The sequence below is a fragment of the Balaenoptera acutorostrata genome, chromosome 19, assembly GCF_949987535.1.
Source record: "Balaenoptera acutorostrata chromosome 19, mBalAcu1.1, whole genome shotgun sequence".
NCBI lineage: Eukaryota > Metazoa > Chordata > Mammalia > Artiodactyla > Balaenopteridae > Balaenoptera > Balaenoptera acutorostrata.
This window is the reverse complement of record NC_080082.1, coordinates 52,528,705-52,540,677: the sequence shown is the minus strand read 5'-3', so window position 1 is coordinate 52,540,677 and position 11,973 is coordinate 52,528,705. Positions and strand designations below refer to the sequence as shown.

Genomic DNA, 11,973 nt, shown 5'->3' with positions numbered 1-11,973 from the left:
CGGAGGACCTGGGGGAAGGAGAGGGGGAAGGAGAGGGTGAGGACGCCGAAGGCGCGGACAAGCGCGTGCGTCAAGAAAGGGGCGGGTCCACGGAGGAAGGGCCTTCTGGGCGGGCCCGAGGAAGGAGAGGGTCTAGGGAAGAGAGGTTGCCAAGTCCTAAGAGGGTGGAGCTTATAAGTAAATTGTCTTTAGGGGCTGGACGACGGAGAGCTCCAAAAGGGAGGAGCTACGTAGCAGTGTTTGTAATGGGCGGGGCTTCGGGAGAGAGACTAACGGAGAGGGGCGGGGCATTATAAAGGGGAGGGGCTTAAAACGTTCTATAGGGGTGGGGCCTAGGACTACAAGGCTTGGGGGCGGGGAAGAAGACTCCCGAGTATTTCAAAGGGAGAACCAGGTTCGTAAGGGGCCGTGCCCAGGCTGGTTCAAGGAGGGCGGGGCCTCGAGCCCGGGGGCGTGGCCTAGATCTCGGGGTCCGCCCTCGCAGTCTCGCCCACTTGCCTTCACCCGCACCCCCGTTCTTTTCGGTTATTTTCTGCTACGGCCGTTCCCCGCCCTGCCCTGGGCCCAGGGGGCCGCGGTCTGAACTTTGGTCAGCTGGAGGAGTCGGTGAGTGGGATCCTCTGAGGGAAGGAGTAGCCAGGACGGAGCTTGGGTAAAGGGGTGGGGCCTGAGTGTGAGGCCTGCAGCTAGACCAGGAGCGGGAAAAGAAATTTAGGACTAAAGCCTGGGAAGAGGGCAGGACCAAATGATCAACACAGAGAGATCTGAGGGTTAGAGGTGGTGACAGAGCGGTTAGCCTGACAAGAATACCGGGAATTTGTTAAGCGGAGGCGGGGCCAGACCTGGGGCGGGGGGTGTTGAGAAGGCCAGATTCCCTGACAATCGGGGCAGGACCAGAGGGCGGGGGCGGGGCCTGGGCCTCTGGAGCCTGGAGTCCGCGGAGAAAAGCTTGAACTCTTTGTAGGTCTTATAGGCTACAGAGCACAACCATCATGAGTGATGTGGCCTGAATGACTGACAGGAAAGCGGGCAAGACCTGTGTCTTGGAGCTTAGAGACCTGAGACGTGGTCAAAGTGTAGGGATGTGATATGAGGGACCAGCCAGGGAGACAGGGACCCAACCTTAGTACACTAGGAGGATGGAGGACTAAGTATCTGAACAGCAACTGTATGGGGCCACGGGGAAGAAGATGTGAACATCAAGAGTCACGGAACAGGAATGCGGGGAGAGACTAGTGCCTGAGTGGATCTTGGAGGACAAGGGCGGGGCCGGTGCTGACGGATAGGACCAAGTACAGCCAGCCTCGTGGGGACCCCACAGCCCTGGCAGATTGACTGGCGGAAGTTTTTCTGACCACAGTCCCCGACCTCCGTCAGAAATGGGGAACGTGCAGTCGGAGCCGTCCGCGGGCGGGGGCTCCCGAAAAGAGCAGGCCTCGGACCGGTCCTCCAACTCCCGCCGGACATCACTTGTGGAGCCCGAGAGGACCCCCTCCTCCCCGGCCATGCGCCTGGCTCGTGGGCTGGGCGTCTGGTTCCCTGGCAGCTCCGCGCCCCCGGGACTCCTGGTACCCCCGGAGCCCCAGGCCTCACCCTCACCCCTGCCCCTGACCTTAGAACTGCCCTCGCCAGTGACGCCCCCTTCAGAGGAGGCGACTGCGGTCGCGGTCTCCACACCACCCCCGCCCCCCGTGGGGACCCTGCTGCCCGCGCCGTCTAAGTGGCGAAAACCCACGGGCACTCCGGTGCCCCGGATCCGCGGTCTGCTGCAGGCGAGCCATCGCGGCCAGGGCGACCCTCCCAACCTCCGCCCGCTGCCGCCGCCGCCCCGGCAACTAACCGGAGAGGACCCCGACCCTGTCCCGAGGGCCCCATCCCCGACTCCGCCGCCCTTGGAGCCGCGGAAGCCGCCACTACCGACACCTTCCGACCCGCAGCCTCCGGAACGCAGAAGCACTCCTGCTCTGGCCACATCCGCCGCAACCCCTACAGAAAGCCAGGCCAGGCACGGTAGCGAGGGCCAGACGGCCGGCGGAGCCCGCAGAGGGGCACCTCCCCAAGCAGGCGAGGGCGAAATGGCCCGGTCTGTGGTCTACGAGCCCGGCCTGAGCCTGTTGTGTAAAGTCACCTTCAAGTCGGGGCCCCAGCTGTTCCCTGAGGCGGCGTCGAGTTCCTTAGCGGCCAAAGCCTCTCTCGGGGGCAGCGGCGGAGGAGGACTCTTCTCCGCCGCCTTGGGCGCCATCTCCTACGCTGAGGTCCTGAAGCAGGGACCTCTGGCTCCTGGGGCCTCTCGCCCCTCGGGAGAGGTCCCTCGGGGAACTCAGGAAGCAGAGGGCGGTGATGGAGACGGCGAGGGGTGTTCTGGACCACCCTCGGCGCCTGCGTCCCACGCCCGGACCCTTACTCCTCCATCCTACACCACCTTCCCAGGCTCGAAGCCCAAATTTGACTGGGTGAGCCCCCCTGATGGCCCTGAACACCACTTTCGCTTCAGTGGAGCTGGCGGAGGCGTCGGGGCGCCCCGACGGCGCGCAGTCGCGCTCTCAGGGCCCAGGGGCTCCCCGCTGCCTGCGCCAGGGCAGATGCATCCAGCTCCCGGGCCCCGGAGGCCCGCACCCGCCTTGCTGGCGCCGCCTGTGTTCATCTTCCCGGCGCCCACCAATGGCGAGACTGTGCGCCCCGGGCCTCCCAGCCCGCAGAAGTTGCTGCCGCCGCCGCCAGCGCCGCAGCACCCACCCGCGCCACCACCCACGCCGCCTCCCGCGCCGCAGCCGCCCGTGCTCCAGCCAACGCCGCTGCCCGTGGCGCTCCCGCCCACACCAAGCCCTGGCCACTTGGAGTCGGCCGTGGCTCCCGCTCCGGCTCCCTCTCTGCCCCTCGCCTTGGCCGCTGACCAGGCCCCAGGCCCGGCCCCACCCCCGGCTCCAGCTCCCACCGTGGCTGAGCCATCGCCACCTGCGCCCGCGCCCGTCAAGGTCCGCACGCGCCGGAACAAGCGTCCCCGCGCAGCCCGGGCCGCTCCGCGTGAGAATGGCGCGCCTGGAGATGGTCCTCGCGAATGTACTGCAACTACTGTGACTGACAGCGGTGGTGGAGGGGGTGGTGGCAGCGGGGCTCCTCCAGCGGGGACGGTTAACTCGGGCGCCGCGCGCCACTGGCCATCCTTCCAGGTGCTTAACTCTTGTCCCTTCAAGTGTTACTGCCGCCACCAGCCACGCCATCGCCGCCTGCCACGCAACGTGTCTGCCTGGTGAGGGGAGGTCGAGGAGTAGGGAGGGGAGGCATACCCTTCCAAGTCCTGAACCCGACTTTCCTGGAGTGCCCCATTCAACCCTTTGGCGTCCTGACCCCAGCTGACCCTAGACCCTCCCCTTGGCTGCATCTCAAACCCAGCTGAGCTCCAACCCTTCAGAACCAAGAGGAGCCTTGGTATCATGCTGATCCCTGACAGAGAACACCTTGGCCCCGCTCCTTAGTATCCAGACCTCCAACGTGACCCTTGACCCTCTTATTACTCTCTGGAGCCATCAGGGAGGGAAAACTGGTCCCAGCTGGCCTGACCCTATTCACTGCCTTGACCCTGTCCCTGATGACATCAAGAAGGACCACATCCCAGGCTCTTCAGGGATGGGATGGGAGATGATGGTCTTCTGGAACCAAACGGGTATAAATGCAGGCCTCCAAAGGAAGCCCCAGACCTAGCCCCCCAGACTCCTTACCCCTCCAGCCTTTGGCACCTTCTCCCGACTGACCCAAGACTTTGACCACCAGAGGGCACTGATATCCCAGTCCTTGTGGTGCAGAGGTTACTCCTGATTCCGCAGATTCAGGGGAGACACTGCATCCTCCAGTTACCTCTCCTTCACCCCTAAATCTCAGGATCTGGTCATCAGGGTCTGTCTGACCCTGGCTCCTGAGGAACCTGAATAACTGGGAGACCCTCTGCCCTGGTACCTCTGGGGCTCAGCTGGGACCTGAAGGGGGAGTTGGGAGAACTACTATCACCAACCCTCAGCCCCCTTTCCTACTAAGTTTAAGTGGATACAGCCCTGCCCTAAACTACCTTTGGGATATTCAGACATGGTCCCTTATACAGATGGAGAAAGTGGAGCCCAGAAGGGGTAAGGGCCTGGCCACATAGCCAGGTCCTGAAGATTCTACCCTCTCCCTAGGCTGAGCACACCCACCAACCACCTGAGTGAGCCACGCTGGGTCACCACCATCACGTTGGCCGGCTCCCTGGTAGCTGGGCTGGAGCACTACGACTTGCAGGCTACCCATTCCAACTGAGTGCAGTCTGCTCAACGCCCTCTGCCTTCCTCTCCTTGACAATAAAATAACCATCCAGATGCCTAGATGCCTAGATGTCTGTCAGTCACTGGCTAAGGGTTGAAGGGGTGGGGCGGGGCAGAGGTCTCCATGAAAGCACCACATCCTGGCCACAGGACGCTGGACCCAGACTAGCAATAAGAGAGGTTCCATTCATCCAGCACGTGGACTGATGCACCCAGGGGTGAGATGTTCTCATTCCCCTTAATACCATCAGCCCCATTTCCAAGCCGATCTGGTGCCAAGCACAGGGGTTCAGTGCAAATCACTCTGGAAAGCAGGAATGATTATTCCCTTTCTGCAGCTGGGGAAACCGACTCTAGGAGACTTTCTTGAAAATCCCACAAACCACAAATGGCTCAGCCAGATTTGGACTCTGCCTTAAACACCTTCTTGAGAACTTCAAGGCAGGAAACAGGCTGGGAGGTGCAGGAGGTCATAAGTCACAGCACTGGCTCAGAAGAGTGGGAACCAAGGCAAGCCCATGGCAGGGCCCATGCCTTTTGTTCCACAGAGGTCCATTTAGCATGTCATTTTAAAAAACTGGTTTAATTCATTGCAAACATTTTTCAAAATCAGGACACTTCGCCCCCTTCACTGAAACACTCTGGTACGTTGGTCTGGCCTTTCTGTGTGTCCCCAGCTGCCTGCAACAGTCCCTCTACCCGGGGCCTGTGCTCCCCCCGCTGTGCCACCGGGCCCCCCCAGTGGACATCTGTGTTTGAGACCTCGAGCAATGGCCACTGGACGGAGGCTGACCCAGGGTTATCTCAGACCTCCTAGGGCCCCCAAACCTCCAAGTTCTTCAGAGATAAGAACTTACGTCCCTACCATTCCACTCGGGGAGACAAGGGCCTAAGAGAGAAAATGTCAATCCACCTTTATTGGGGGAAACCCTGCACTGCAACTGCCTTAAATAATGCAAGCTCTGCTCCACCCCAGTGCCTGGTGGGCTCAGACGATCATCTCCAGCTGCCGGGCATACTCGATGACCTGTTTGGCCAGCTCCGTGGAGGGGATGGTGGTATCTTCCGGCTTCTGCTGCTGGCTGGCAAAGCTGTAGTAGTTGTTGAGGCCCAGGACCCACCCTCGCTGCAAGAAGGGAGAGATGAGATGGGTCGGTGATCACACAGGCACCCTCCCCTTACCCATGTGGGCCCTGGCTCGCTTTTCTCACCAACCCTACTCTACCCTGCACAACCCTAGGCAAGTAACTTCACCTCTCTGTGCCTCAGTTTCTCCATGTTTGAGATGGGGACCCTAATCACACACTTTTCTGGGTCTGCTGTGAGGATTCAGTGAATCAAAAGTGCTGAGAATAGTGTTTGGACCAGAGTAAACGATCACTAAGTATCAGCTGTCACAATCGCTCAAGTTCAATTTCACCTCTTCCAGTCTGATCTTGACCCTCCTCAGTCACCAGGGCTATTGCACCCCATGCATCAGCATCTCCAGGGGCACTGCTCCCACACAAATACCCCAGACCAAATGAAGCAAAGTCTTGTGGGGAAAAGCTGCAACCTCCAAGGAATTCTGATAAGCCCAGCAACCAACATATGCTAAGCCTCCACCTGCACCTGGTGCCAGGTGCTGGGCTAATAAGCTCATCCCACATATTAAACTCTAGCCCCTTTCTACACGTAGGGAAACTGAAGTTCGGAGAAGTTCGGCAACTTGCCTGAGGTCACACAACTGGATTTAAACCTGGGCAGTCTTGCTCCAGTGTCCCTCCAGGCCACCCCACCCTGCTGTTAGTGAGTGCACCCCTTGGCTCGCTGGTCCTGTGGTCCCTTGCCCTCCACCCCAGCCACCTTCTTGGCGTAGTCTGTCATCTTTTTGGGTGTGTTGAAGAAGAGGATCCGGGTGGCCTCAGTGAAGAGGATTTTTTCATAGGCCTTCTCGATGCACCCAGCAATCTCATCCCTGGGGGGAAGATGAGATTCTCATTATTGAGCACAGACAACTCTCCAGGCCCTGTCCTCTCAGGCCGGACCCTTCAGTTCAGCACTGATGGCTGGAATGTGTTACCTGCCCTGTTCAACCAATCAAGGCTCACGGGAGAGTAGCTTGACTAGAGTTGCAAAGCTAGGGCCACAGTAGGGTCCACACTCAGATCTCTGGGACTCCTGGGCCCACACTCTGAGATGAAGCCATATGACTCGTGGAGCACTTCCATGAGAAGCAGCAGGGTCTCTGTCTGCTGAGTGCTGTCTGGGTGCCAAGTCCATATTCAGGGTCTGATGTCCACAGGCACACACATACACAGCCCATAGTGAGATGAGGGCTTTTACCCCCATCTCACGACCAGTTCCAGTTCACAGAAAAGGAGACCTGATGTGCCCAGCTTCCCCAGATCACAAGTGGCCAGAATGGGATTTAAACACAGAGCTGTCTGACTCCAGAGTCCAGGCTCTTTCTAAACTCCACACGACCCTGGCCCCCCACACACCTGATAGTGTCAAGCAAGATGTCGATGAAGAAGGTATAGCTCTCAGCAGGGATGTTGCCTTTGGCCAGGAACACCTTGTTGTAGCTGCCCTCCATCAGGTACTGTAGAGGACAGGGGTGAGGAAGAAGAGAGGGTGAGGAAGAGGCAGCACAGGGGCCTACCCGCTGAGGCCTCACCATACTCCCAGTGCCTCCATAATCTACACTCTACTAGAACACTCTCTGCCATACAGTCACCCATTCCCCATGCAGACTGGGTCCTACTCTTCCCGGAAGCCCTCCCTGGTTTTCACACACACACACACACAAACACACACACTCTCCAAGCCTGCCCTTGGTTAGTATCTAATTATCTATTTTCCAGGAGGGAGACAGAGCTGGAGGCACCCCAGGCTCATTCCTCCATATCTTTGCCCAAGCTGTGCTGCCCCTGCCATAAATGCCCTCTCTCCCATCCTCTCCCCACAGCGAAATCCTCCCATGAAACCTCAGCTCTAAGAACTACTTCTTAACCTTAGGTACTACAGCTCTTCCTTGACTCTGCTCACCTTGTTCCAGAAACCGTCCTCTTTGCTGCCCCTCAAACACACCAGGCATGTTTCTGCCTTGGGACCCTTGGACTGGCTGTTCCCTCTACCTGGACCATTTTCCCCCCAGATGACCACGTGGTTGGGTTCTTCACCCCTTTCAAGTCTTTCTCAAGTTTCATCTTTTCAGCAAGGCATTCCCTGACCACCCTGCCCCTGCCCCTCCACCCTCCTTCCTGCTTTATTTTTCTCCACAGCATTTCACATCTGACAGACCATATACAGGTTATTTAATCTTTTTGTTTATTGTCCACTTCCTCACCTGAATGTCATCCTCACAAAATCAGAGATTCTAACTGTTTTGTTCACTGTAGAGTCTGAAAACCAACCACAGTGCCTGGTACAGGGCTGGGGCTCAATAGCTGTTGGACAAATGAGTCCATAGGCTGAAAGATGGGTGAACCCTCTCATTTGGGAGGAAGCCCTCCCGAATGTCTGTCCCTGTACCACTCCCTTTAGCCAGGCCCTCCCCTCCCCCTTCCTCAGCCTCACTTGCTCGAGAGACACCGGATGCTTGATGTATACATTGGTCTGGATGTCCTTGGCAGGCAGACGCTCCAACTCTGTGTGGAACTCAGCCACCCGGTTCTGGGAGAGCAGGAAGAGGAGGTTGAGGCCCAAGAGCTGGTGCATGTAGGCTGACTCCGGGAGCTGCTCCCTGCGGACCAGGGTGGGACACCAAGGTAAGGAGGGCTTAGGTACCGACCAAGCGCCCCACTCCAGGCTTCAGGGAACCTGACGACTGCCTGATGCTCTCTCCTTGGAGGGGTATCGAGTCCTGGGTTTTCAGATGAAACTGAGGCCCAAAGAGACATGAAAAAGTCACAATCATATGGGCCCTAGAAAGTGACCTCACACCAGTAAAGTGACTTAGCCTCAGTTTCCCCAACTGTAAAATGGGTATCACCACAGTACCCATCTGACAGAGGTGGGTTAAATAAATAAGGGTTAAGTTATTAAATGATTTAATCCAGGTAGTGATTAGAACAGTATCTGGCCCAAATAAATACTATATAAGTGTTAACTATGATTATGATATTAAGAATCATCACCTTCACTTTTTGGGGGAAACTGAGGATTAGGGAAGTAAAGTCATTTGCCCAAGACCATATAATCAGGAAGTGGCAAAATCAGTTTCAAACTCGGGTTTGTCTGGTTTCTGATGTCAAGTTCTTAATCATTAGTCCATGCAAGCCCCATTCAGTTATGAAGCCATTCAGTTTCATATTCAACACACAGCCAGTGAGTCCCTGCTCTGGGCCCGGCTCCATGCTAGGCAGTGCTGGGACACAGCAGTGACTAAGACCCTTCGCTTATAGAAGACTCACAGTCCAGTGGGAGAGACAGGGCTGGGATGGGGGAGACGCAGACAGACGGGTCAGGGCTGATACAGCATTGGAGGCCACAGGAAAGAGCTTGGTCTGAAACCTGAGGGCTATGGGGAGCCAGGACAGGTTCTAAGCATATGATAAACATGGTCAAATTTTAGTGTCACAAAGAATCTACTGGCTGCCATGGAGGGATGAATCTGAGGGGACAAGGCTGGGGCCAAGGCAGGTAAAAGGGGATAGTGGCTACATTGGGGAGTGGAAATTTAGAGAGGGAATGTGAAGGTGGAGACAGACTGGAGCGCAACAGAGACTGGACGGTATAATCCCAGACTCAGGACCTCCAGGCCAACCCCTAACCCTGAGGCTTCTGGCGACACAGCTATGCAAAGGGGTAATTCCCAAGTGAAGGAAGATGTCTCAAGTGGCTAGAGCAACAAGGATAAAAAGCCATCATGTAACACCCCCGCACACACACACACGCAAACCAAATTAGGGACAGGGCCCATCCTCACTTGTAATCGAAGTAATAGCATTTGAGCTGGGCCATGTACCGCTCGAAGGAGGGGATGTCCTTGCGTAGGATACTCCACTGGGCCCCGATCTCCAAGATGTCACCTGTAGGTAACAGGGGAAGCTCTCAGGAGGTGACTGTTCTCCGACCCTGACCACCACTGCTGCCATTCCTGCCATGACCACAGCCCATAACCACCCCCACCCCCACCCCCACTCCCAACCCCAGTGACACTCACGGGCCAGAATGAGCTGCTGTTTGGTCAGTTTGGTCCCTGTGGTTGGCAGGAAGTTGAGCTCCAACAGAACCAGCTGACGAGGAGGGCAGGGGAAGGAAGGAAAGAAGATGGGACTTCAAGTACAGGTTACTTACCTTCTTCTAGGTCTTGGTTTTCCCTCCTAGAAAATGGAGCTAATCATCATCCCTGACTCATAAGGTTGTTATGAGTATTAAAGGAGTCAGTCCTCATAAAGCCCTCAGATCAGGGCCTGGGCACATGATGAGGGCTCATTTAAGATGACCTTATATTACAAGTATTAATAGATCCACTGGGGAAACAGGAAGGCCACTCCATGCCTGACCCAATGGAATCAAGGGGTGGGGAGACACTAGCACCTTCAATTCTTTGGCAATCTTTTCCCATACTTTGGTGGGCTAGGCCCAGCTACCCCCCTCCATCTACACCAGGGAGGAAAGGGTGCTAACCTCTTCCCATAGTCCAGCCCACACACCATCCCTTATCAGATACACCCCCGTCAGCAACTTGGTCCAGCCCACTGTATTTGTACTCTCTCCCAAACACACTTGGCCTGAAGCAACCCGAGCCCCATTCTGGTCCTCTACTATAAGAATATTTTTCCTAAGTTCAGTCTTGCCCTCACAACTTGGCTGGGCCCCTCTCCCCACAGACGCATCCCTAAGCCTCAGATTTCTCAGATCCTAACTTGACCTGGTCCTAACCAGGAACCCCATCATCTCAGCCTCCTTCTTCCATCACCCTGTCCAGTCCTCATTCCCCACTTGGTGTCGTCCAGAACCCTCCATCAGAAAAACTCTGACAGCCCCGTCCTGCCACTTCAGCCAGCTAGGTCTCCAAGCACCAAAATTTTAACTTCTCACTCGTCTGTGCCAGAAACACTCTTTCCGTCACCCCCCACCGTGGGGCCGCACTTGGTCCATTCCAGACCCCTCTCACGTCTTCATTCCTCCAAGCCCACACTTTGGCTGTTCCGAATCCTTCACCCTATTGGATCGCCCAGCCCGTCCTAGTCGTGTCGGCGCTGCGGCCTCCCCCTGGGTCTGGACCCCTCGAAGCACCCCCGGCCGATCCCTACCTTGAGACGGCCGAGCTCTTCCCCGCACTTGCTAAGATTGGGGCTTTTACGGTTCCATTCGCCCTTGAGTTGCTCGTACATGCCGGCCGCGGCCTGCAGGACTGCGCCCGAGGCCGCCGCAGGCCCCGAGCTCGAGGCTCCCGCCACCCCGTTCACCGCCGCGGCCGCCATCTTCCGTGATGCGGCAAACCGCCCGCCCGATTTACGGCAGCGACGCCTACATCGCCTCGCCAGGCGGAAGTGGGGCCGAGAGGTGGAGCCCAAAGCCGGGGGCGGGGCTGCGACTGTCTGCCTCCGCCTGCCGGGGTTAGCGTTCAGTCGCTCTCGGGGAGGTGCCCTCGGAGCCCGGCTTTTAAGGAACATGTTAGTCGGAGCTCCGCCTCTGCTGTCACTCAAGATGGCGACCGGAAGTCGCCACCTGCCCTAACTGAAAATGGCAGCGGTCGCAACGCCTCCCCGCCTCCCGTAGCCAATATGGCCGCCCTAGCTTCAGCGTGGGCTTTCGAGATGCTACGTTTCTGTCTTGGAGATTACACCTGCGTGGCAGCTTTTCTAAGCCAAGAGGTGGCGGTGGTGGAGCCATTTGGATAGCTGTGTTATTCTTCCCATGTTACAGACAGGCTTTGAGAGGCTGGGTAAACCTCCAAGAGACTAACGGCTGAGATTTGACCCTAGGTCTTTCTCTCTAGTCTCTCAGTGCTTGCGTCCTTCCACACTTTCTCCGAGCTTGTACGAATACGCACAAACTTTACAAAAATCATCCAGTCTTAATGACTTTAAATGCCACCATATATGCGGAGGATTCCCAATATTTTTTATCCCTACCCCCGATTCTTCCATTTATATCACACCCGCCTATTTAACATCTCCACTTTTTCTCAATTCTCTTGTCTCCATCATTTAGAATGTCACCTCCATGAGAGAAGGGATATTTATCGGTTTTCTTTACTGCTGTATTCCCAGCACGAGGTAGACAGTCAATGAATATTTGTTGAATGAGTGAATGAGTGGGTGTGTAAACAAGTTGTGTCTTCCCCACCCCCACCCCCCAAGCTGCACCGGTGGCTTGCGGGGATCTTAATTCCCCCACCAGGGATTGAACCCTGGGGCCATAGCAGTGAAAGCCCAGAGTCCTAACCAGTGGACTGCCAGGGAATTCCGAAGTTGTGTCTTTAAAAAAAGTTTTTAAAGAAAAACTGCATCGTACTATACATATTTTCTAAAAAACACAGTGCTTTTTAGCAATACACTAAAGACATCTCTGGAGATCAGTGGGCATATTTCTGACACTTTAACAAAAACGGCTGCATAATATCCCACAGCGTGAATATACAATTCATGTAATGGTTCCCATATTGATGTTTGTGTTATTTTTGTTTACTTGTTTGCCACTTCTAACAATGCTGCAGTAAAGATCCTTAAGGTGAGGGGAA

General features: G+C 56.3%; 2 protein-coding genes across 3 annotated transcripts; one reads left to right on the top strand and one right to left on the bottom strand.

Annotated features, from left to right (window-relative positions):
• The first annotated feature begins 451 nt into the window (after positions 1 to 451).
• GGN (gametogenetin) lies at positions 452 to 4,290 on the top strand. Of its 2 annotated transcripts, XM_057534469.1 has the most exons (3): positions 452 to 606; positions 1,361 to 3,250; positions 4,173 to 4,290. In XM_057534469.1, exons 2-3 carry the CDS (start codon positions 1,380 to 1,382, stop codon positions 4,288 to 4,290), a joined length of 1,989 nt encoding a protein of 662 aa, XP_057390452.1. In that variant the 5' UTR covers positions 452 to 606; positions 1,361 to 1,379. The 2 variants fall into 2 exon arrangements, with proteins under 2 accessions (XP_057390452.1, XP_007180086.1); XM_007180024.2 differs by having other exon boundaries at positions 452 to 3,250.
• Positions 4,291 to 5,185: 895 nt separating this feature from the next.
• On the bottom strand, positions 5,186 to 10,913 carry PSMD8 (proteasome 26S subunit, non-ATPase 8). The gene is made up of 7 exons (XM_007180025.3): positions 10,541 to 10,913; positions 9,445 to 9,517; positions 9,208 to 9,310; positions 7,857 to 8,022; positions 6,779 to 6,879; positions 6,141 to 6,252; positions 5,186 to 5,421 (listed from the first exon to the last, which is right to left on the bottom strand). Exons 1-7 carry the CDS (start codon positions 10,901 to 10,903, stop codon positions 5,284 to 5,286), a joined length of 1,056 nt encoding a protein of 351 aa, XP_007180087.2. The 5' UTR covers positions 10,904 to 10,913; the 3' UTR covers positions 5,186 to 5,283.
• Between the last annotated feature and the right edge of the window lie 1,060 nt (positions 10,914 to 11,973).